Source organism: Oncorhynchus kisutch, linkage group LG13 (genome assembly GCF_002021735.2).
Source record: "Oncorhynchus kisutch isolate 150728-3 linkage group LG13, Okis_V2, whole genome shotgun sequence".
Lineage (NCBI taxonomy): Eukaryota > Metazoa > Chordata > Actinopteri > Salmoniformes > Salmonidae > Oncorhynchus > Oncorhynchus kisutch.
Window position 1 is genome coordinate 47857298 of NC_034186.2, and position 21862 is coordinate 47879159.

Here is a 21862-nt window from a genome sequence, read left to right on the forward strand (position 1 = left end):
CTACTACACAGGAACTAACCTTCTCCTTCTCAGTTTAGGAGAGCTCAGAAAGAAGCACAGGCTGCCAGAATGTAAGCTAGCACTTCTGACAGTTCCAAAACATTAGTGGTCAAAGAGAGTAGGTAGGAAAAAAGAGTGTAGAGAATACAGAAATGTTAGGTTGAAAGCTGTTGGCTAGAGAGAGGGTTAAAAAGCAGGTCAGAAGTGATACTCAAATTCAATGAAACAAAGTATGAATAAACATTTTGGGACATTTTTCAAACTTTAACTTAGGTAGAATTTTCACTTGTCCCATTGACATCAATGCATGACTAAGTGAAAATGAAACTTAAGTCAAAGTTAGGATTCACCCCTTAAAGTAGAATAAATGCTAAGAGGAAATTCAACTAGGAATATGCAGAAATGTGTTTCATATACTGTTAATATAAAGGAATCTCACCTTGGTGTTCTCTTCTCAGAGTGCACACTGTCACTGTCTCCCAGGTTGAGCGAGGCCAGAGACAAGCTGGAGACTGAAAAAACACGAGGTCGTGAACCTGGATGTGAAACAAGTTTTGCACAAGATGGGACAACACCGTTACACCACGATCACAACACAGTCCGTCCACAGTATTTTGTGCCCACCTTGTCACAGCTATCTGCAGCATCATTTGATGTTTACAAACACACACATATAGCTGTATGGCTCCTTAAATTTGGCAGGATTTTGATTTTGAGTTCACTTTCGTAGTCAAAGAATGACGATGGATGCCATGGAAACCATACAGAGTCCCACATAGCATAATGAGATGTCCTTGCCAGATTATCAGAGATCGATTCAAGCCTCACATTACATTACATTACAAGATCAAATTGGTTGAATTGGTTTGGCAAAGCAGTTAAGAAATCAGGCAGGGTTAGCTACTGAATTGAAAAGAAGTTGCTTTCATAATGAAGCAATTTCTTAATAGTACTAGTTGGCATGCAGATCTCAACCAGAACTAGTACACTCTCTAGTCTACCATAAGAAGCCACACTGAGCTGCAGAGAAATCGTGTTTTATTGCAGATGGCACAAAGCTAGCTGTTGTGCCAGATGGGTGGCACTTGGGCAGACACGTCACACCAACACGACACCGACGGTGAGCCCTGAGAGTGGCTGTCTCCATGGTTACCTGCCACCCTGGTCGGGGTTCTGGGGGAGTCCATGCTGTCCCGGTGGATGGACTTGGGCCGGGCTCTCCTCTGTTTGGAGCCGGCCAGCCGCGGCTTCATCACTGTGTCCATGTCCTCCATGAGCTTGAGCTGCTTCCTCCTCATGTACTCCTGCTTGATGAACTCCCGGCGGGCCTTCTCCTCCTCCTTCCTCACGTGCTCCTCCTCTGCTTTCACTCTGAAAGGAGAAATAGATGATGACCAAGAATCAAGAACATGTAAAACTATGACCGGGACACAATCATACATAGACAATGGTATGCAATTGATCAAAGTATTTGAATATTGATTGATGCACATTACCAGACAATCAGTAGTAATGTACTTTGATCAATTGCATTAGCATTTCATGCTTCTACACATGTATTGCTTGCTGGTTGGGGTTTTAGGCTGGGTTTCTGTACAGCACTTTGTGACATCAGCTGATGTAAGAAGGGCTTTATAAATACATTTGATTGATTGATTAATGTACTTTGACAAATACAATTTGATTGACTAACGTCAAACAGCTCAAGTGTGAGTCTTTGTATGTGGGTGTGAATATGTGCATGCTTGTGCATGATTGTAGTGGAAGGGAATACAGACCGTGCCTCCTCCTTCTTCTGCTCTAGCTCCGCCTCCTGCTGCAGCTTCTTCTGCTGCGTCTCCTTCTCCCTCCTCAGCCTCTTCTCCACGAGAGCAGCCCTCTTCTGAGCCATGTTGTTCTCCCCCTTACCGTCATCCTGGGGACAGGTACACACAGTCGGTGGTGTTCTTTCATAACCAGTGGTGTACAGTTACAGGAACTCTCAGGACTTCCCTGGTTAATGTGAGATGTTATTTCTTCTGGTACATTTAAAGGGGCAGCTGCACAGACCAAGATTATACCTACCACTCAGGACTTGAAAGCAGTTTTAGTGGAGACTTTTCGCTGAACATGCTAGCACTTTCAATGGAGACTATTAATTGAACGTGTTTTTTAGTCTAACAGTAGGCCGCCCTAGGCAGAGGCCCCTTGCTGGGTGTATTTCCTAAGTAATTACAACTAAACTGGGAGCGATGCTCTCTCTAATAGCAATACGCCTCTACTGACGACTATTTCTTACTATGGCACACAAGATCCAATACCATGTGCAAAATCTGATCATTTGATCTGAATGCTGAAAATTGCATGTGAACCTCATCACAACTATCCTACAACGAGCTCAACATCTCTATGAACCCACTTCTCAGCAGCTGCATCTGAATTATTCACAAGCTCCAGTTTCCTGACCTAGATAAAGGCACAGACAACTGTAGCTAGCTAGATACCCTCCCCAGAACAGGAAAGACCAAGTTGTCCTTGGCTTGACCTATTTAAAAAATAATTCATCTCATATTATAAACAGAGTATTTCCTTCCAAAAAACAAAGCACAGGCTTTTTCAATTACATTAGAAAATAGTCATTTTTGGCGGCCAAATATCCAGAATCTGACATTTACACACTAATGTAACAGTTATTGTTTTGGAAATTATTCCCAAACATAAAAAGGTCCCGAACAGTCAAAAAAGTGGTCTCTTGGAACAACTTACACCGGGTTAAGCCGCCTTAAAATTGCTGTACTGAATGAAATATTACCACTACCATGTCTATTTTTATTTACCAAACATATTTCAACATAATCGCAATAGCTTCTTTTTTTTTCGATTACAGGCTCAAAATGGCTAGAAACAAAGACCTTTTTTCTGAAACTTGTCAACTTGTTCTGAGAAATGAAGGTTACTCCATGCGAGAAATTGCCAAGAAACTGAAGATCTCATTACAACGCTGTGTACTACTCCCTTCCCTGGCTCTAACCAGAATAGAAAGAGGAGTGGGAGGCCCGGATCACAACTGAGCAAAAGGACAAGTACATTACAGTGTCTAGTTTGAGAAACAGACGCCTCACATGTACTCAACTGGCAGCTTCATAAAATAGTACCAGCAAAACACCAGTCTCAACATCAACAGCAACATCAACAGTTCCTCTGTCCAGTGTCTGTGTTCTTTTGGCCATCTTAATATTTTATTTTTATTGGCCAGTCTGAGATATGGCTTTTTCTTTGCAACTCTGCCTAGAAGACAAGCATCCTGGAGACGCCTCTTCACTGTTGACGTTAAGACTGGTGTTTTGCTGGTACTATTTAATGAAGCTGCCAGTTGATGACTTGTGATGTGTCTGTTTCTCAAACTAGACACTCTAATGTCCTCTTGCTCAGTTGTGCACCGGGGCCTCCCATTCTTTCTATTCTGGTTAGAGCCAGTTTGCACTGTTCTGTGAAGGGAGTAATACACAGCGTTGTACGAGATCTTCAGTTTCTTGAAAATTTCTCGCATGGAATAGCCTTCATTTCGCAGAACAAGAATATACTGACGATTTTCAGAAGAAAGTTCTTTGTTTCTGGCCATTTTGAGCCTGTAATCGAACCCACAAATGCTGATGCTCCAGATACTCAACTAGTCTAAAGAAGGCCAGTTTTATTGCTTATTTAATCAGCACCACAGTTTTCAGCTGTGCTAACATAATTGCAAAAGGGTTTTCTAATGATCAATTAGCCTTTTAAAATTATAAACTTGGATTAGCTAACACAACGTGCCATTGGAACACAGGAGTGATGGTTGCTGATAATGGGCGCCTATGTAGATATTCTATAAAAAATCTGCCGTTTCCAGCTACAATAATCATTTACCACATAAACAATGTCTACCCTGTATTTCTTATCAATTTGATGTTGTTTTAATGGACAAAAATTTAGATTTTCTTTAAAAAACAAGGACATTTCTAAGTGACCCCAAACTTTTGAACGGAAGTATAGGTATTTTCAAAGAACCGTCAGTCAAGGTAAGCTCCCCGCCTACTCAGTCTAATAGCTCCCCGCCCACTGTCTTTTCAGACTTCCCGGTAGTTTGACATGAGAGAAAAAGTACTTTTTCTAAAAATGTTGAGTATTTATATATCGGGAAGAAATATTATGGGTGATGTTTTAGTCACTCAAAATGCTATTTTACATGGGAATCAGAATGATTGTTCGGGATCTTTAAATTGTACAGAACGTTTGCCTCTGGGGATACTCTTGAGCCAAAAGGGTTCTAAATGGACAGAAATATTGTGTCAAAATTAGCTCACAACTATTAGCAAAAAAACTTCTATCATGTATCTTTAACTTCCTACCTTAAAGAAAAAGCCACAGGACATTTTCTCGTCATCGCCATAGATCCCCTCCATGTCTCCACTCTCCTCCATGCCTTCTCCCTCAAGAGGCTTGAACACATACAGAGGCACCTCAATCAGGTTGCTTCTTGCCCCGCCAAAGAGGTCTGAGATAAGGGGGGTCTCGGTGGGGGTGACCGTAAAGGTCTCTTTCACTGGCTGGGCCAGTACTTCAGATACAATCGACACTATTATGGGTTTGAGCTCATCCATTTTCACCTGCTTCTTCTCCTCTACTTCCATCTCCTCATGTTCCTCTGCTTCATCCTTCTTGGCAATCTCTCGGGTCCCTTCTTGTCTTTTCTGCTTGTCTTTGGCTGGGGAGGAGGGAGAAGAGGCACTACCTGCCTCTGTCTCTGGGGATAGCAGTGGTTCAGTGTCCCTGTCCCTATCCTTGTCCTCTGTCTCTGTGGTTTGACCGGCGGGTTTCTCCCCCATGTAGGCAAAGGCCATGGGCTGGAATGGGGAGAACCGGCGCAGGCGGGGGAGGCTGTCCACAGACTGGGGTGCTGTCAGGCAGCGGTTATAGGGGGCCAGCTTGAGCTCGCTGGGGCGCGGTGTGCGGGGGTTCCGTGAGTGAAAGGAGGCCGACTTCCTCTTGATGCTCGTGGGCGAGCGGTGGGTGGAGCGGGGTGAGTCGGCCGGGGAGGGTGAGCCGGAGGAGCGGGTGGAGGCGCGGGCGTATTTCTGTGGCGAGGTCTGGGGAGGGGGGATGACCCAGGCCTGTTGTTGCTTTTGTTCTCTCATAGCCATGATGACCTCCTGTTGTTGGGCCAGGCGCTGCATCTCTGTCTGCAGGAAGCCCAACGAGTGGTTCAGCTTCTCAATGGAGCGTGTGTATTCAGCTAGATCCACCTCACCGGGTCCTTGACCTCCGGCGGGACCTTGTCCTCCCTCTTCTCCTCCTCCTCCTCCTCCGGAGGATTTCAGCCAGCGGGCCCCAGAGAGTCCCTGCCCCTGCTCAGCCCCGTCGGGCGTGTCCGCTTTGCTCCTCCCTGTTTTTCTCTCATCTTCCGTTGTCGTCTTCCCCCCTTCCTCCTGTCCTCCTACCCCCGAGGCACCGTCACCCTTCCTCTTGACCACGTCCAGGAAGATGGAGCGGCCCATCCTCTGGCGGTGGCGAGTGAATGCGGCCTCCACCTTCTTCTTCTGCGCCTCAATGGCTTTTCGCTTCTCCTCCAGGCGCATGCGCAGCTCCACCATCTCTGTCGCCATGGCCTGGGCCGGGTCGCTAGGGAGAGGGGCCTGGGCTGGCCCAGTTGGAGTGTCTTGGGTGAGAGGTGCAATCTGTTGATGCACGGGGCTGTGTTCCGGAGTGGGTGCCCAGGAGACGGACAACGGGAGGCCCAGTTCTGAGCCCTCGGGGGTGGTCTTGAGGGAGCTGCCGCCCCCGCTGCTGCTGCTTCTTCCCCCCGATTCGGGGACACTGAGCTTCCGGAACTTCTGCTCGGCAAAGCTGGTCATCTTGGTGCCGGCGCTGGTGGAGGGAGATTTGGCGTAGCCGGAGCTGCTGGGGCAGGGGCTGGGCGTGTCCATGTCCAGCTCCATGCTCAGAGCTTCCCTCAGCGATGAGTCCTCGTCCAGGGTCTCAGCGATGTCCTCGGTCCTCACGTGGATGCCCGTGTCCACCTCCGTAGTGTCTGTGGTGCTCAACGAGTCCAGGTCCCTCTTCTCCGGTCGAGCATTAGGATCCAGGCCAACTTCACCACCTCCTCTGCCCTGGTTTGGACTGTGCAGGAAGAACCCATTTTTTATGCCCTCTGTCAGAGGGCGCTGTGGGGCCTGCCTACCGGTGTTGTGGATTATCTGAAGGGCTTCCTCCATGCTGGGGGTGGCGATGCCATTTCCGTGCCTGTCCAGGTTTGAGCCACCGTTGGGGAACCTCAGTGGGCCTCCAGGGGGTTCAGGCCTGCCAGGCTGTCTGGGCAGATCGGGCCCTGCCAGGTTGTCCAGGCGGCCTTCCTCCTCGATGCCCGTTCCCTGCCCGTTGATGGGCTGGAAGGACAGGTTCCTCTTCATGCCCCGGGGCATCTGTTGAACCTTGAAGCCCTCTGTGCTGGCAGAGCGAGTCATGCTACGGCCGGGGGGAGTGGATGTCTGGGCGGTGTCCTCTTTGTCAAAAGGGATGTCGAAGGATACACCGTAAGGCCCAGACCTGGCAAAAACAAACAGCCAGTCAATCAGTCAAATGCTATTAGAATTGCACTTTTTTGTTGTACCAAACAATAATTGTATTTTGTCTGCTACAAGTCATTAATTGACTTGCTCCATGATACTAACCTTTTCTCCTTGGGCCAAGTTCCTACACAGCCATCCACAAAGGACATTGAGGTTGATCTCTTTATTTCACCTGGATGAGAATATGCATCTCATATTAGATCCATCAATTGTTATTATACTTTAATCTGTTTAATGATCAATTGGTAGAAGCCAAAACTTCTAGTGATCAAGTTACCTGAGTTCCTAGGTTGTGGTTGGAGAGGCAGGCTAGAGGGGGTGAAAAAAATACATAATAATATTGTCAATCGCGGATGCCTACAAAAGTTAAAACATGCAGGTTTCCAGATGACCAAGACATTATCACCTCTGTTGAGAGATTGTGGAACGGGGTCTTTTTTTAAGCTTGGCACCATAGCTTGAGCGCTGTATGTACAGTATGCGCCCACCCCAGACTACTTATACATTCCAGATGGGTTTGCTTAACCTCTTTGGCCCAGCGCTGTCCGGGTTAGGGGCGGGTTTTGCCGGGCCGGGATGTCCTTGTCCCATCGCACTCTAGTGACTCTTGTGGCAGGCCGGGCGCATGCACGCTGACTTTACTTGTCAGTTGTACAGTGTTTCCTCCGACACATTGGTGCGGCTGACTTCCACGTTAAGCGAGCAGTGTGTCAAGAAGCAGTGCGGAGGACGCATGGCTCTCGACTTTCGCCTCTCCCGACACCGTATGGGAGTTGCAGCGATTGGACAAGACTGTAACTACCATTTTGGGAGAAAATGGATTACATTTACAAAAATAATAGTAAAAAAAAGTTCCAACGAGTCTTGTTCCATATAGACCTGGTTCGATTCGGAGGAAGAAGAAGAAAAGTCCATTTTTCAGCTAGCTGATAAAGTGCGAGGGGGAGGAGGTAGAAAGAGCCATTCTTACAATAACAGGGGAGGTTAGCATTTGTTGGGGGTATGATATTGTACATCTGTAACTTTCTCACTCATCATTATTCACAATTCATTTAGGATTACCCGTAATTATGGTAGCATTCACATTCCTGTAAGAAGTGTTTAGAAACATAATTCTATTCTTATTTACAATCAAAATTATTTTCCATTGGGCACAAAATCATCTGAAACACAATCAAAACCAACAGCAAATGCATCCAACAAATTTGTAGAGTCACAAGCTTGATGTAGTCATGCTATGAATCTGGACCAAATACTACATTTTTACTACATTAATACACATATAAGTGAATTTGTCCAAATACTTTTGCTCCCCTAAAATATATATGCGTGCATACATTTTCGAATGTGTGCCCCCAGTGTGAATCGAACATGACGTACCAACTTAGCCAAACAGGACCATAATTTAATAAGAAATAGTACCTGGGTCGTTCTGGGCTGGGCGGTCTCTCCATGAAGCTCGTCTTGGTGACATTGGAGATGGGAACAGAGGGCATGTTCCTCAACGATGTGAGGGCTGGCTCTAAAAACCAAACACAAACACATTACTTTCATTAAAAGCCCAATAGAGCTGTTTTTATATCAATATCAAATCATTTCTGGGTAACAATTAAGTACCTTACTGTAGTAGATTTCCATTAAAATGGGCAAAAACTGCTTTTCAGCAACAACAAAAAATATCTTGCTAGGACTATCTGGGAGTGGTCTGAGTGGGGAGGGGAAAACTGAAAACTAGCTGTTATTGGTTTGGAAATCTCGTTGTTATTGGTCTATTAACTCATTTACTGCATTTACTGTGATGTCACCATATAAAGACAAAACTCCTGCCCATGCAAACCTGCTGATTAGAAGGTCCAGTGTAGATTGTATTTTCAACCAACAACTATCAGGAAATAACACAGATAAAATTGTTTCACACTTTTACAGTAATAGTTTCATCAGCTGTTGCAGAATATGATATAAAACAGAGGGAAACCATATATTTTGACTGTACTGGGCTTTTAAAACCATTAAATAGAACAGGAATGATTTAATCTGAATGTCTGAAGTTTACAAAAATACAAAACAGTTCTGAAGTACAAAAAACTGCTTTCCTTCTGTGTCCAGAACTCTTGGTTGTACAAAGGAGGGCTTAACCACTTCAAACCACCAGAACAGCTCGGCCATGAACACAAGGTAGTTATTCTGGAAAAGACAAAAACAGACAGGATGTGGTGGTAAAGCTAAGGTTAATAGAAACAGGACTGCAACATAAACATTACACACCAGGCAAAAGACCACTGCAACATGAACTCTTGTAGAAAAACGTAACGGTTCAAAACTGTCAAATGCAGTATACCTGAGCTTCCACAAGATGTCTCTGTTAACTTCAAAAAGACAAACTATTATACACATCATAAATACTTACTTGAGATCAGTCAATTAAATACATTGACATTTTCTTTACGAAAACCTTCATAGACCAAAGAGAACCCAACTGGTTAGAGTAAAGAGTGAGCTAATTTAGTCACTTTGCTTACCTTGTTTATACAGTGTTTCCCCCATCAATTTAATAACCCTCAAAACAGAGGAGCTGTTACACATATCACGTGTCACAATATTTTACAGTACACAGCCAGATCCCTTTAGTTAATATATAATTTACATAGTGGTATCTGGTACTGTTGGTACTTGAATGTGCCTGTGCGTGAAAAGAAAACCATTTGCCTAGTTTCTGCTCCTCTCGAGATGGTCACAGAACCAATGAATAGGGTTGACCCACAAGGACCTGTTTGGCCAGATCGCCTGTACACAAAGAGGGGAAAGCCTTTCTTCCTTTCCCTTGCTATCCTTATAATCGGATTGATACACCATTGCAACTCATGCCCTGGTCAGAAACCAGGTCAGAAAGAACAGGAACGAAAATATATTCAAAGAGGTGCTGTCAAAAATATTGATTGATGACACTTACGAATTATGATAAAACACAATCAACGAGTCCCAGAAATGGAATGTGATATATGCCTAGTACACATTTAGATAGATGGGAAAATGAACGATGGCCACATCCTCATGACCAATCATGGTGTGTTATTGTTATTCCTTTGTTACCATCCTCATCCACTGACACTTAGCCCAAAGTCATACTCATTAGCCAAGAAAACACACTGCAACAGGAAGGGACTATCTTGACTTGTCCAGTAAGAAATGCTTATTTCCATTTTCAGTTGCAAAATGTTTTGCTACGATTTGCCCTGATGAACATCACCCAGGGTTCCCCAAGGAGGCGGGCACACACACGTGTTCCGATATGACCTTGAGTATATGCAGTGTTCATCAGGTCAGCAACACAATTTTTAACAAAAGGAACATTCCCTTAATCGGTGCAAAAGCAGTGTGTGTGTGTGCATCTACAGTTGAAGTCATAAGTTTACATACACTTAGGTTGGAGTTATTAAAACTTGTTTTTCAACCACTCCACAAATTTCTTGTAAACAAACTATAGTTTTGGTAGGTCGGTTAGGACATCTACTTTGTGCTTGACACAAGTCAATTGTTTACAAACAAATTATTTCACTTTTAATTCACTGTATCACAATTCCAGTGGGGTCAGAAGTTTACATACGGTAAGTTGACTGTGCCTTTAAACAGATTGGAAAATTCCAGAAAATGATGTCATGGCTTTCTGATAGGCTAATTGACATCATTTGAGTCAATTGGAGGTGTACCTGTGGATGTATTTCAAGGCCTACCTTCAAACTCAGTGCCTCTTTGCTTGACATCATGGGAAAATCAAAAGAAATCAGCCAAGACCTCAGAAAAAAAATTGGAGACCTGCACAAGTCTGGTTCATCCTTGGGAACAATTTCCAAATGCCTGAAGATACTACGTTCATCTGTACAAACAATATTACACAAGTATAAACACCATGGGACCACATAGCCGTCATACCGCTCAGGAAGGAGACGCATTCTGTCTCCTAGAGATGAACGTACTTCGGTGTGAAAAGTGTAAATCAATCCCAGAACAACAGCAAAGGACCTTGTGAAGATGCTGGAGGAAACAGGTACAAAAATATCTATATCCACAGTCAAACGAGTCCTATATTGGCATAACCTGAAATGCTGCTCAGCAAGGAAGAAGCCACTGCTCCAAAACCGCCATAAAACAGCCAGACTACGGTTTGCAACTGCACATGGGCACAAAGATTGTACTTTTGGAGAAATGTCCTCTGGTCTGATGAAACAAAAACAGAACTGTTTGGCCATAATGACCATCGTTATGTTTGGAGCAAAAAGGGGGAGGCTTGCAAGCCGAAGAACACCATCCCAACCGTGAAGCATGAGGGTGGCAGCATCATGTTGTGGGGGTGCTTTGCTGCAGGAGGGACTGGTGCACTTTAAAAAATAGATGGCATCATTTAGAACAATTATGTGGATATATTGAAGCAACATCGTGGTCGCAAATGGGTCTTCCAAATGGACAATGACCCCAAGCATAGTTCCAAAGTTGTGGCAAAATGGCTTAAGGACAACAAAGTCAAGGTATTGGAGTGGCCATCACAAAGCCCTCACAGACCACAATCCTATAGAAAATGTGTGCAGAACTGAAAAAGCGTGTGCAAGCAAGGAGGCCTAGAAACCTGACTCACTAGCTCTGTCAGGAGGAATGGGCCAAAATTCACCCAACTTATTGTGGGAAGCTTGTGGAAGCCTACCTGAAACATTTGACCCAAGTTAAACAATTTAAAAGGCAATGCTACCAAATACTGAGCCACTGGGAATGTTATGAAAGAAATACAAGCTGAAATAAATACTTCTCTCTACTATTATTCTGACATTTCACATTCCCAAAATAAAGTGGTGATCCTAACACCTAAAACAGGGAATTTTTACTCTGATTAAATGTCAGGAATTGTGAAAAACTGAGTTTAAATGTATTTGGCTATTGTGTATGTAAACTTCCGACTTCAACTGTATGTGTGTGAGTGTGTTAGTGTGTGTGTGAGAGATTCACCTCTTCAGCAATATTTACCCTCAGCTGTTTAACAGTATGTCAAGACAGCAGAAGCAGCTAACTAGAGGTGACTCCCCAAAGTGACTACACTGCATTTAAAATAATTGGTACCGTGAGCAGTTTTTGGTCATGCAGAGCATAGCTCCCCGAGTTAGCATGTGTCCATATCAGACCACAGCCAATAATCTCTGCAATCCAAACAAACAGTGATGCAAAACCAGAGCACAGTAATCATCTTTGCTCATATTCCAGGGTGTTATGTCATAACAGGCATAACATTTTAATGTTTTTATCTGTCATGACAGATTATACAGTAGCCAAAACACTGACAAACACAATTATCCAAATTCAAACTCTGTAGCAACTGAACTACAGTAAATTATCATAATAACTATGATCAATAAAATGTAAACCAAGTTCAATGATTCAAAACAACACATAGCTACATCTCAACAGAATCTCCACCACAGCCATCGTTAATCCTAGAACTCCATCTATATAACATACAGTATAGCAAACAATCACAACAACCATTTTTATAGCCTGGTTGCAAATCTGGTAATGTTGTTTTGCCAACCCCTGTCTCACCAACACCAGATTGCAAGACAGCACAAACTGATCTGGTACCAGGCTACAATTTCCATTGCAGTGAGCTACAGTAGCCTACCTCCTCTAGGTCAATTCAGCTGCAGCATGAGTGGGGTCCTCCCAGTCCCAGTCTGATAGAGAAACGGTAGATAAAAGAGAAAGAGAAATGGTCTCCCCTAGCCCAGATAGCAAAAGCTTGTCTGCTCCCTCCAGATGTCTGTCTACCTGCTTCCTCTCACATTCGATAGTGAGCGTTATCTCTCCTAACGCCACTGCCAGTCAAACATCCATTCTGTTCTGCCCCTGATTTTCTACTGATCTCCAACTCACAACACCGCAACCCTGTCGCCTGATATTACCCCGCCCAGTTGCCAGATTGTCAGATTTGACTGTCACTTACTGTTCTCTGGCGGGTTGCCAGGTTTGGAGATTGCAGCGTGTCACTCCATGTCTGAGATGAGAGCTGATTGGTGCTGAGTGCAAACAAATCTGACGCTAAAGCGTTGGAATGGATAATCTGTTTAGTAGGGACCACACTGGCAACCCCACCCCTCTCAGTGGGTGCCCACACACAGGCTACCATGGGCTATGATGTCATTAATCACTTTACATTAGCCAAAGGGCTGATTAGACCAGAGACCTGTGCGTCTGAGGCCATATGCATAGTCTCAGGTCCCCCATGTCCATAAATGATTTCTCTCTCTCTCTCTCTGTGTCTCTCTCTGTGTCTCCCTCACTGTGTCTCTCTCTCCGTCTTTAAATTATTATAAAAGTAAGAGGTTTGGGCTGAGTGAGTGGATGATTTTGTGGTCAAGCTGCACAGAAATAGCAACTAGAAGCTCAAACCCCTAAGAAGAGGTTCAAATGAAGTGCACAGAGACTATATCTATAATATATATCTATAATATATATGGCTTTTGTCAGTGGCTAGTATACAGGTTGTTGTGAAATATAATTATGAGAAGGGACAAGCCTCTCAGACTACAGCAATTTGACTGGAACACTCGTGGGTACACTCAATATGGCGGCCGGTCCACCTATCACAGAACATTGACTTGAATGGGAATGTAATTCTAATAATTATATTTCTACTGTGGCTAGCATAAACTCAATGTCAGTGTCATGATAGATGCAGTAGGACTGATTTGCCTCTTCAGCCCCAGGGCTCTGTTTTACTTGACCCGCAGCCTGAATCATCTCCTTCCTAAGCCTTCTGTGAAGTGACTTATTCAGAATCTGCCAGTGTGTCTGGGGTTGCTTAAAGGACCATGTCAGACACAGCTGATTCCAACTCACTAGTATTCCCCCCTCCCCTTGTGAACTGTGTGCTTTAATAGCTACTAGCAACACTTCTCCACTGAAACAACCAGCACAACTGACAGCTGGGTAGACGCCAATACTCAACACCCAGACAGGGCCAGTGGTACACTGTTGTTTGCAGCACACAAACACACAAACTCAGCCCCGACTCACCTTTTCTCCACTATGACACTTTTCTGCCACAAAAAAAGCAACACATACCATTTTTAACCGTTCATCAGTTTTCAGTACAGTACTTGTGAAACCATTAATGTACAAGAATAGAGAAAATGGGGAATGCAGAGATGTTTGTTTCCCACCGGTTTCTATGACTGTCCTAAAACATTGGCAACAACACACGTGGCCAACACCCACTATTCACATCCTGGGAGCCAAGACAAAGACACAAGCCAAGTGTTATGTGTCCATCCTTCCTGCACATAGATACAATACATACCAATATAATAGCTTCCAGTGAAAAATGGAGAGAGAGAGAGAGAGAACGAGAGAGCGAGGAGCGTAGAAGAGAGAGATGAGAGAAAGGTATATAATGAGAGGAAAGAAGGAGAGAAGAGAGAGGAAAGCGAGAGAAATAGGGAAGGCAATACAGACAAAAGAGAGAGGGACAGACATAACAGAGACACATCTCGCACAGACAAACCAGATCTGTGGTTTGTGAGGACAGAGAGTTTACAGAATCCATTTCAGACAGATCCCATTTTCCACCAGGCTTTCTCCAGCTGTATTACATAATATGAATATACACGAATCACCAACTCTGGCAATGCTGCACACACTGTAGCTGCCAAGCCTTATGCCTAGTTTTACCCATTGTCCCATTGCTCTTGGACTATCTTCCTTCCAAATGTATTATTTTCTTTGCAAAATCTCCTGAAACTTTTGCTGCCCTTTAAAAATCAACAATTCAAACCGAGTTGGCTGAACTCTGTGTGCAGTAACACCTTTTCCACACTACTGAGCTGAGCCAAGCCATGCTGAGCTGTACTGCGCTGGCGTGGTTACACATGCAGTCTAGTTGCTGGAACGGTGCGGGAAAGGACCATGTGAAAACAAAATATCCAAGCCAACACTGTACGGTATAGACACAATAGTGTGAAAAGGGAATACATTTGTACCTCAGAGATTCTTTCAAAACACACTTCAAAAGCCATAACTTTGCCTTGTGGACTTACTTTGACTGAAGAGGAGGCGTAGACCATGTCCTCCAGACTGAAGTGGCAGCAGCGGTTGAGGTGCTGCTGACAGAACTCCTGCACCAGCTGCAGGTTGTACAGGCTGTCCACCAGTGACATGCTCTCCTTAAGGCAGATATCTGACAGGGACAGGCCACATGGACACATAATTGGCTAAGTTGGTTAAAGGGGGTCTGAGAGACGAGTGATGCACAAATCTCTTGGAAGTGAATCAGAAAGTTAATATCCTTTAGGAGTAAGGCTTCTGGAGGTATTTGTAAGGTATTTGTCCCTTCTTTGTATGGGATTGACCAATCAGGGATGAGAATACTGGATGTTTTCCAGAAGGTAATCAAGCTGTTTTGATGTGAAAACAGAATCTAATGGAGTGCATTTAAATCAATCATCACTCTGAATTTGGGGTACTGAGCCTTGTGTGTGTGTCCACATGAGATCCCATCCACTTCATCAGTGGATTGATGGTTGATGAGATTAAGGGTGAGTTGAGACTTGATGTTCATCACTAATGGATGGCTCACTCACTCCTCCTGGAACATGAAAGGCTAGCCAGGGGAGAGCCCTTAACACCTTCAGGCTAAGTGATTGAATAACTCAGACAGCTATAGGCCTCTCAAAAAGGTAATGTGTTGATAGGGAACCACAGACACCCCCCATCCCCACGGTCAGAATACAGTTTAGTGCTGTCTAGTTAGTGTACCTTCCAGTTTGACTAGCTGTGGGCAGTAGAAGTGCAGCAGAGTGGCCAGGGCGCAGCCGTCAGTGGTGTCCTTCAACAGGTTGTCCACAGGGGGGATCCAGGGCACCTGCTGTGCCACCGCCTGCTCCTTCCTGTAGCGAGCCTGGAGCACCACAGGGAAGACAGACAGACAGACAATGGGTCTGGGAATGGAGATAGATGGTGCAAGGGAGATTCATACACACATGGACAGACAAAGAAATACACTGGCAGAGGCGGACATGTGGGAATGCAGATTTCCATATCGATGGAGGGCATCTCTCATTGGAGTTGAAGAAGGATGATATTGTATCATGCAGGGACTAACGACACACAAACCATGGGAATACTTCATCGGACCTCAAAACATGACAATGTAATATCGACTTCATAATAGAGAACATCACCATGCATCAATCAGATGTTCAGTTACCTCCAAGTAACACAAATGATCTTTTAATGAAATCAAATTCAGGGAAACAGAGTTAACTGCACAAAAAAGCAACACCAATAACTGCAATCACATGCTGACGTTCACTTATGGAATGATGACATTTACTACGGTGACAGTCACCATGGAGACACTATGGAGATGGCGGTGAGAGACATTTCACTATGGAAATGGACAGATGGAAGAGGAACATATAAGCTGGTCATCTGACTTACAGGCACTAGTTTCATGTACCATTTGGTCGGAGACTTCAGGAGCAAGACAGAGAGAGAGAGAGAGAGAGAGAGAGAGAGAGAGAGAGAGAGAGAGAGAGAAGGAAATACAGAGACACATAGGAGAGAGTGGAGATCGAGCGATACATGGACAGAGGGGCATAGAGAGAGAGAGAGAGAGAAACAAACAAACAGACAAGAAAAGATGAATAATCCAGTCAGCATTGGACTTTGGGTATTTTTTTGCCATGCTGGCTAAAATGTCAAATAGAGGATTCTCTCAAGTCAAACAGACATCTTTCCTTGAGACAGCTAGTAGAGTACACCCGCAGCAGCAACCAGGGGGATTTGAACCAGGGGGATTTGTCATGAAGCCTAAATTGTGACTGTTCTCCTAGTTGAAGAAAAACAAACCATGTTTGTGTATTTGTACTGCGTTTGCGTGCTTGCAGTCTGTTTGCCTGAAATGGTGCTGAAATTGCTTTGTGCTGCCTTCAGTGACACTGGCCCTTTTTGTGTCTGTTTCCAAAGGTTTGAGACAAGTATTACAGTACATTGGCAATAAGTGTTGACTGAGTTTGTGTCAAGTCTGACATGACTTGTTTCTCACACACTTTCAAGGCTACATCAAAGACGCGTTTTGTAAGAATCACTCCTATTGGGTGGCAAAGGCTTTCTTAAACACCAACCGTCAATGGTAGCAAAACAACTAACCTACAGTACATTTTGAATGTTGCAGTTCCAGGTTGATGAAAAGGTCCGATTCTTGCAGTCCCGGCTGATTGAATAGCACTGTTCTTTGAATACTAATGTGAGTCATTCATAGACTGACCTCAAAGGGTCACAATAAGAGATATGTGCCATACTTCGTGAAGTGGACGATTAGAAGGTATAATCTCATTCACAGGCAATCTATTGATCACGCTGATCTTTCATAGTGTTGGCTGGATAATTTATTCAACCACACTACATCCAAGCCGAGGTCTTGAAAAGTCTTTGGTTTGGCCGTGTTACTTGTGAAACACTAACCAGTGTTTAGGTTTCAAACAATTTAGCTACATTTTATGTTTTTTTTAAGTATACAGAGATCCTTAAGGTTTAGCAAGAACAACTTCTGGTGTCTGAGTGAGTCCAGACAGTGAGAGTAGGATTGCAGCGACACATAGTGGCAGAGCATGAGGACTAGCGATAACTTAGTACACCTTTATTCAAAGAGATACAGTGCAAATGGATCAAACCCACAATTGCTGAAATCATAATAACGGCTACTAGGCATTACTTCACCTCTCCAGGCACAAATGGCCCATAACATACTGCTACCCTTAATTGACACAGCAGAATAAACACAAGCTGAACATTTGGCAGGGGGAGACTAGGGAGTGTGTGTGGGAAGGGGGGTTGGTGGTGGTTATGGAGTGCCAGTAGGCATGTCCCAGCAATGACCCAGGTTGTGGGACTATGGCAGGAAAGGCTATAGGGCCGGGCTATGTCAGCGCTATGTCAGGGCTAAACCACAGCTAAAAGACAGGGCAGGGCCTCCTGGGTGGCGCAGTGGTTAAGGGCGCTGTACTGCAGCACCAGCTGTGCCACCAGAGACTCTGGGTTCGTGCCCAGGCTCTGTCGCAACCAGCCGCGACCGGGAGGTCCGTGGGGCGACGCACAATTGGCCTAGCGTCGTCTGGGTTAGGGAGGGTTTGGCCGGTAGGGATACTTTCAACCTTCCTCTCTCCCGAGCCCGTATGGGAGTTGTAGCAATGAGACAAGATAGTAGCTACTAACAATTGGATACCATGAAATTGGGGAGAAAAAGGGGTCAAATTCAACAAAAAAACAAAAAAAAGACAGGGCAGCCACGACCACCACTAAAACCCCCTAAAGAGCGCTTAGGCTTAGCCCCAATCCCAACCATCCACCACCACATCAATCAACTCGCTGTCCTGACAGTGTTCTCCCTCTATGACAAATCACATCCTCTCCAACCAGACATGTTCAATTCATCCCCGCACAGATTTGCAACTTAAAGGGATTACTTCTCTTAGTTCTATTTTTTGTATTTTTTTTTACTTCTCTGCCCTGCCATTGCCTTTGACTCCACATTGACCACAAGTGTTTATTGTGTTTCGCAGCGTACTGTGCTGCAGCTTAAAATAAACCCTGGGTCGCACTCAGCTCTTCTTTGTTCCGATGACTGCAGCACATCTGTCCGTGGAGGGTACGCGTCCCTCAACGAAGTCAGCGACTCAAAGAGCGTGACCGATTTAGGAGGTGTCTGGAGCTAGCATCCAGGTCAGAGTGCCGGGGGGAGGCGGAGAGGGAGAGGGAGCTGGAGAGAGAGAATGTGTGTCTTTTCACTGAATGCGGGCCTTTTAACTGAAGAATTTGTTTGCTTCATATGATTGTGTTTTGCGTTTGCTTTTCATGTATTCTGTAATTGATGTGTATATAGATACAGTATGTATTGTGTAATTGATGTGTATATAGATACTGTATGTATTGTGTGATTGATGTGTATATAGATACCGTATGTATTGTGTAATTGATGTGTATATAGATACCGTATGTATTGTGTAATTGATGTGTATATAGATACAGTATGTATTGTGTAATTGATGTGTATATAGATACCGTATGTATTGTGTAATTGATGTGTATATAGATACAGTATGTATTGTGTAATTGATGTGTATATAGATACCGTATGTATTGTGTAATTGATGTGTATATAGATACAGTATGTATTGTGTAATTGATGTGTATATAGATACCGTATGTATTGTGTAATTGATGTGTATATAGATACAGTATGTATTGTGTATATAGATACAGTATTGTTTTGTGTAATTATGTGTATATAGACACAGTATGTATTGTGTAATTGTTGTTTTTTGATGTGTTCATGCAGGGATCATCTGCGAAAGAGACAGTGGTCTCAGCATGACTCCCTGCTTAAATAAAGGTTAAATAAAAAATATATATATTTAGCAGACATTACAAGTCCAGCACAGCTCACTGTGCCCTTGTATGCCATCGCTAGCCTGTGATGCCTCATATACAATAGCTGCTTAACAAGTGGTATACAGAAGATAGCCCTATTTGGTAGAAGATCAAGTCCATATTATGACAGCTCAAATAAGCAAAGAAAAAATTACAGTCCATCATTACTGTAAGACATGAAGGTCAGTCAATACAGAACATTTCAAGAACTTTGAAAGTTTCTTCAAGTGTAGTTGCAAAAACCATCAACCGCTATGATGAAACTGGCTCTCAAGAGGACCGCCACAGGAAAGGAAGACCCAGAGTTACCTCTGCTGCAGAGGATAAGTTCATTAGAGTTACCAGCCTCAGAAATTGCAGCCCATATAAAAGCTACACAGAGTTCAAGTAACAGACACCTCTCAACATCAACTGTGTGAATGGTCGAAATGCTGCAAAGAAATCACTACCAAAGGACACCAATAATAAGAAGAAACTTGCTTGGGCCAGACCTTTGAGAAATTTGAGACTTTTGGTTCAAACCGCCATGTCTTTGTGAGACGCAGAGTAGGATTCCAGGTGAAGCTGGTTGAGAGAATGCCAAGAGTGTGCAAAGCTGTCATCAAAGCAAAGGGTGGCTACTTTGAAGAATCTAAAATAGAACATATATTTAGATTTCTTTAACACTTTTTTGGTTACTACATGATTCCACGTGTTTTTTCATAGTTTTGATGACTTCACTATTATTCTACAATGTAGAAAATAGGAAAAAATAAAGAAAAACCTTGAATAAGTAGGTGTGTCCAAACTTTTGACTGGTACTGTGCATGTGCCAGTACAATGTCATAGTAACATGGTTACAGTAACATCTATTGAGAAACTTGTTAGGCAACTTGACTTGTAATAAGTGAAGGGTCAGGGAATCAGACAGGCCTATAACCAGACTCAGAGGTGCTTTTCATGAAGATAGAGGGGTTAAAGTGAGTCATCTACAGTGCTGCAGTCATGTTCACATACATTATATATACCAATGTATGTGGACACCCATTCAAATGAGTGGATTCGGCTATTTTAGCCACATGCGTTGCTGACAGGTGAATAAAATTGAGCACACAGCCATGCAATCTCCATATACAAACATTGGCAGTAGAATGGCCTTACTGAAGAGCTCAGTGACTTTCAACGTGGCACCATCATAGGATGCCACCTTTCCAACAAGTCAGTTCGTCAGATTTCTGCCCTGCTAGAGCTGCCCCGGTCAACTGTAAGTGCTGTAATTGTGAAGTGGAAATGTCTAGGAGCAACAACGGCTCAGCGGTGGTAGGCCACACAAGCTCACAGAACGGGGTCGCCGAGTGCTGTAGCACGTAGCCCGTAAAAACTGTCTGTCCTTGGTTGCAACACTCACTACTGAGTTACAAACTGCCTCTGGAAGCAACGTCGGCACAAGAACTGTTCATCTGGAAATTCATGAAATGGGTTTCCATGGCCGAGCTGCAGCACACATGTGCATTGCCAAGTGTCGGCTAGAGTGGTGTAAAGCTCGCCACAATTGGACTCTGGAACAGTGAACATGCATGGAATCACACTTCACCATCTGGCACTCCAACGGACTAATCTGGGTTTGGCAGATGCCAGGAGAATGCTACCTGTCCCGATGCATAGTGCCAAATGTAAAGTTTGGTGGAGAAGGAATTAACGGTCTTGGGCTGTTTTTCATGGTTCGGGCTAGGCCCCTTAGTTCCAGTGAAGGGAAATTTTAACAGCATACAATGACATTCTAGACAATTCTGTGCTTCCAGCTTTGTGGCAACATTTTGGGGAAGGCCCTTTCCTGCTTCAGCATGTCAATTCCCCTTTGCACTGGTTTGACCCTCCTTTGGCAGCAATAACTTCAACCAAACGTTTTCTGTAGTTGCGGATCAGACCTGCACAACGGTCAGGAAGAATTTTGGACCATTCCTCTTCACAAAACTGTTTCAGTTCAGCAATATTCTTGGGATGTCTTGTGTGAACTGCTCTCTTGAGGTCATGCCACAGCATCTCAATTGGGTTGAGTTCAGGACTCTGACTGGGCCTCTCCAGAAGGCGTATTTTCTTCTGTTGAAGCCATTCTGTTGTTGATTTACTTCTGTGTTTTGGGTCGTTGTCCTGTTGCATTACCCAACTTCTGTGGGGCTTCAATTGGCGGACAGATAGCCTTACATTCTCCTGCAAAATGTCTTGATAAACGTGGGAATTCATTTTTCCATCAATGATAGCAAGCTGTCCAGGCCCAGAGGCAGTAAAGCAGCCCCAAACCATTATGCTCCCTCCACCATACTTTACAGTTGGGATGAGGTTTTGATGTTGGTGTGCTATGCCTTTTTTCTCCACACATAGTGTTGTGTGTTCCATCCAAACAACTCAACTTTAGTTTAATCTGTCCACAGACTATTTTGACAGTAGCGCTGTGGAACATCCAGGTGCTCTTTTTTAATACTTCAGACGTGCAGCAATGTTTTTTTTTGACAGCAGTGGCTTCTTTCGTGGTGTCCTCCCATGAACACCATTCTTGTTTAGTGTTTTACGTATCGTAGACTCGTCAACAGAGATGTTAGCATGTTCTAGAGATTTCTGTAAGTCTTTAGCTGACACTCTAGGATTCTTCTTAACCTCATTGAGCATTCTGTGCTGTGCTCTTGCAGTCATCTTTGCAGGTCGGCCACTCCTAGGGAGAGTAGCAACAGTGCTGAACTTTCTCCATTTATAGACAATTTGTCTAACCGTGGATTGATGAACATCAGGCTTTTAGAGGTAATTTTGTAACCTTTTCCAGCTTTATGCAAGTCAAC

At 44.0% G+C, this 21862-nt stretch overlaps 1 protein-coding gene across 7 annotated transcripts in view; it reads right to left on the reverse strand.

Moving 5' to 3' along the window:
* Positions 1-21862, reverse strand: part of LOC109902930 (calmodulin-regulated spectrin-associated protein 2) — a 75653-nt gene that overhangs the window by 6779 nt on the left and 47012 nt on the right. The window contains exons 5-16 of one of the 7 annotated variants that reach the window (XM_031786439.1): positions 16059-16091; positions 15375-15516; positions 14657-14796; positions 8675-8765; positions 8004-8103; positions 6859-6890; positions 6684-6753; positions 4365-6558; positions 1779-1915; positions 1154-1371; positions 440-512; positions 20-85 (exon numbers count right to left, since the gene is read on the reverse strand). In XM_031786439.1, the coding sequence (XP_031642299.1) occupies positions 20-85; positions 440-512; positions 1154-1371; positions 1779-1915; positions 4365-6558; positions 6684-6753; positions 6859-6890; positions 8004-8103; positions 8675-8765; positions 14657-14796; positions 15375-15516; positions 16059-16091 (3296 nt within the window). Of the gene's footprint in view, positions 1-19; positions 86-439; positions 537-1153; positions 1372-1778; positions 1916-4364; positions 6559-6683; positions 6754-6858; positions 6891-8003; positions 8104-8674; positions 8766-14656; positions 14797-15374; positions 15517-16058; positions 16092-21862 lie in introns of all 7 variants that reach the window. The other 6 variants (XM_031786438.1, XM_031786440.1, XM_031786442.1 and 3 more) reach the window with 6 other exon arrangements.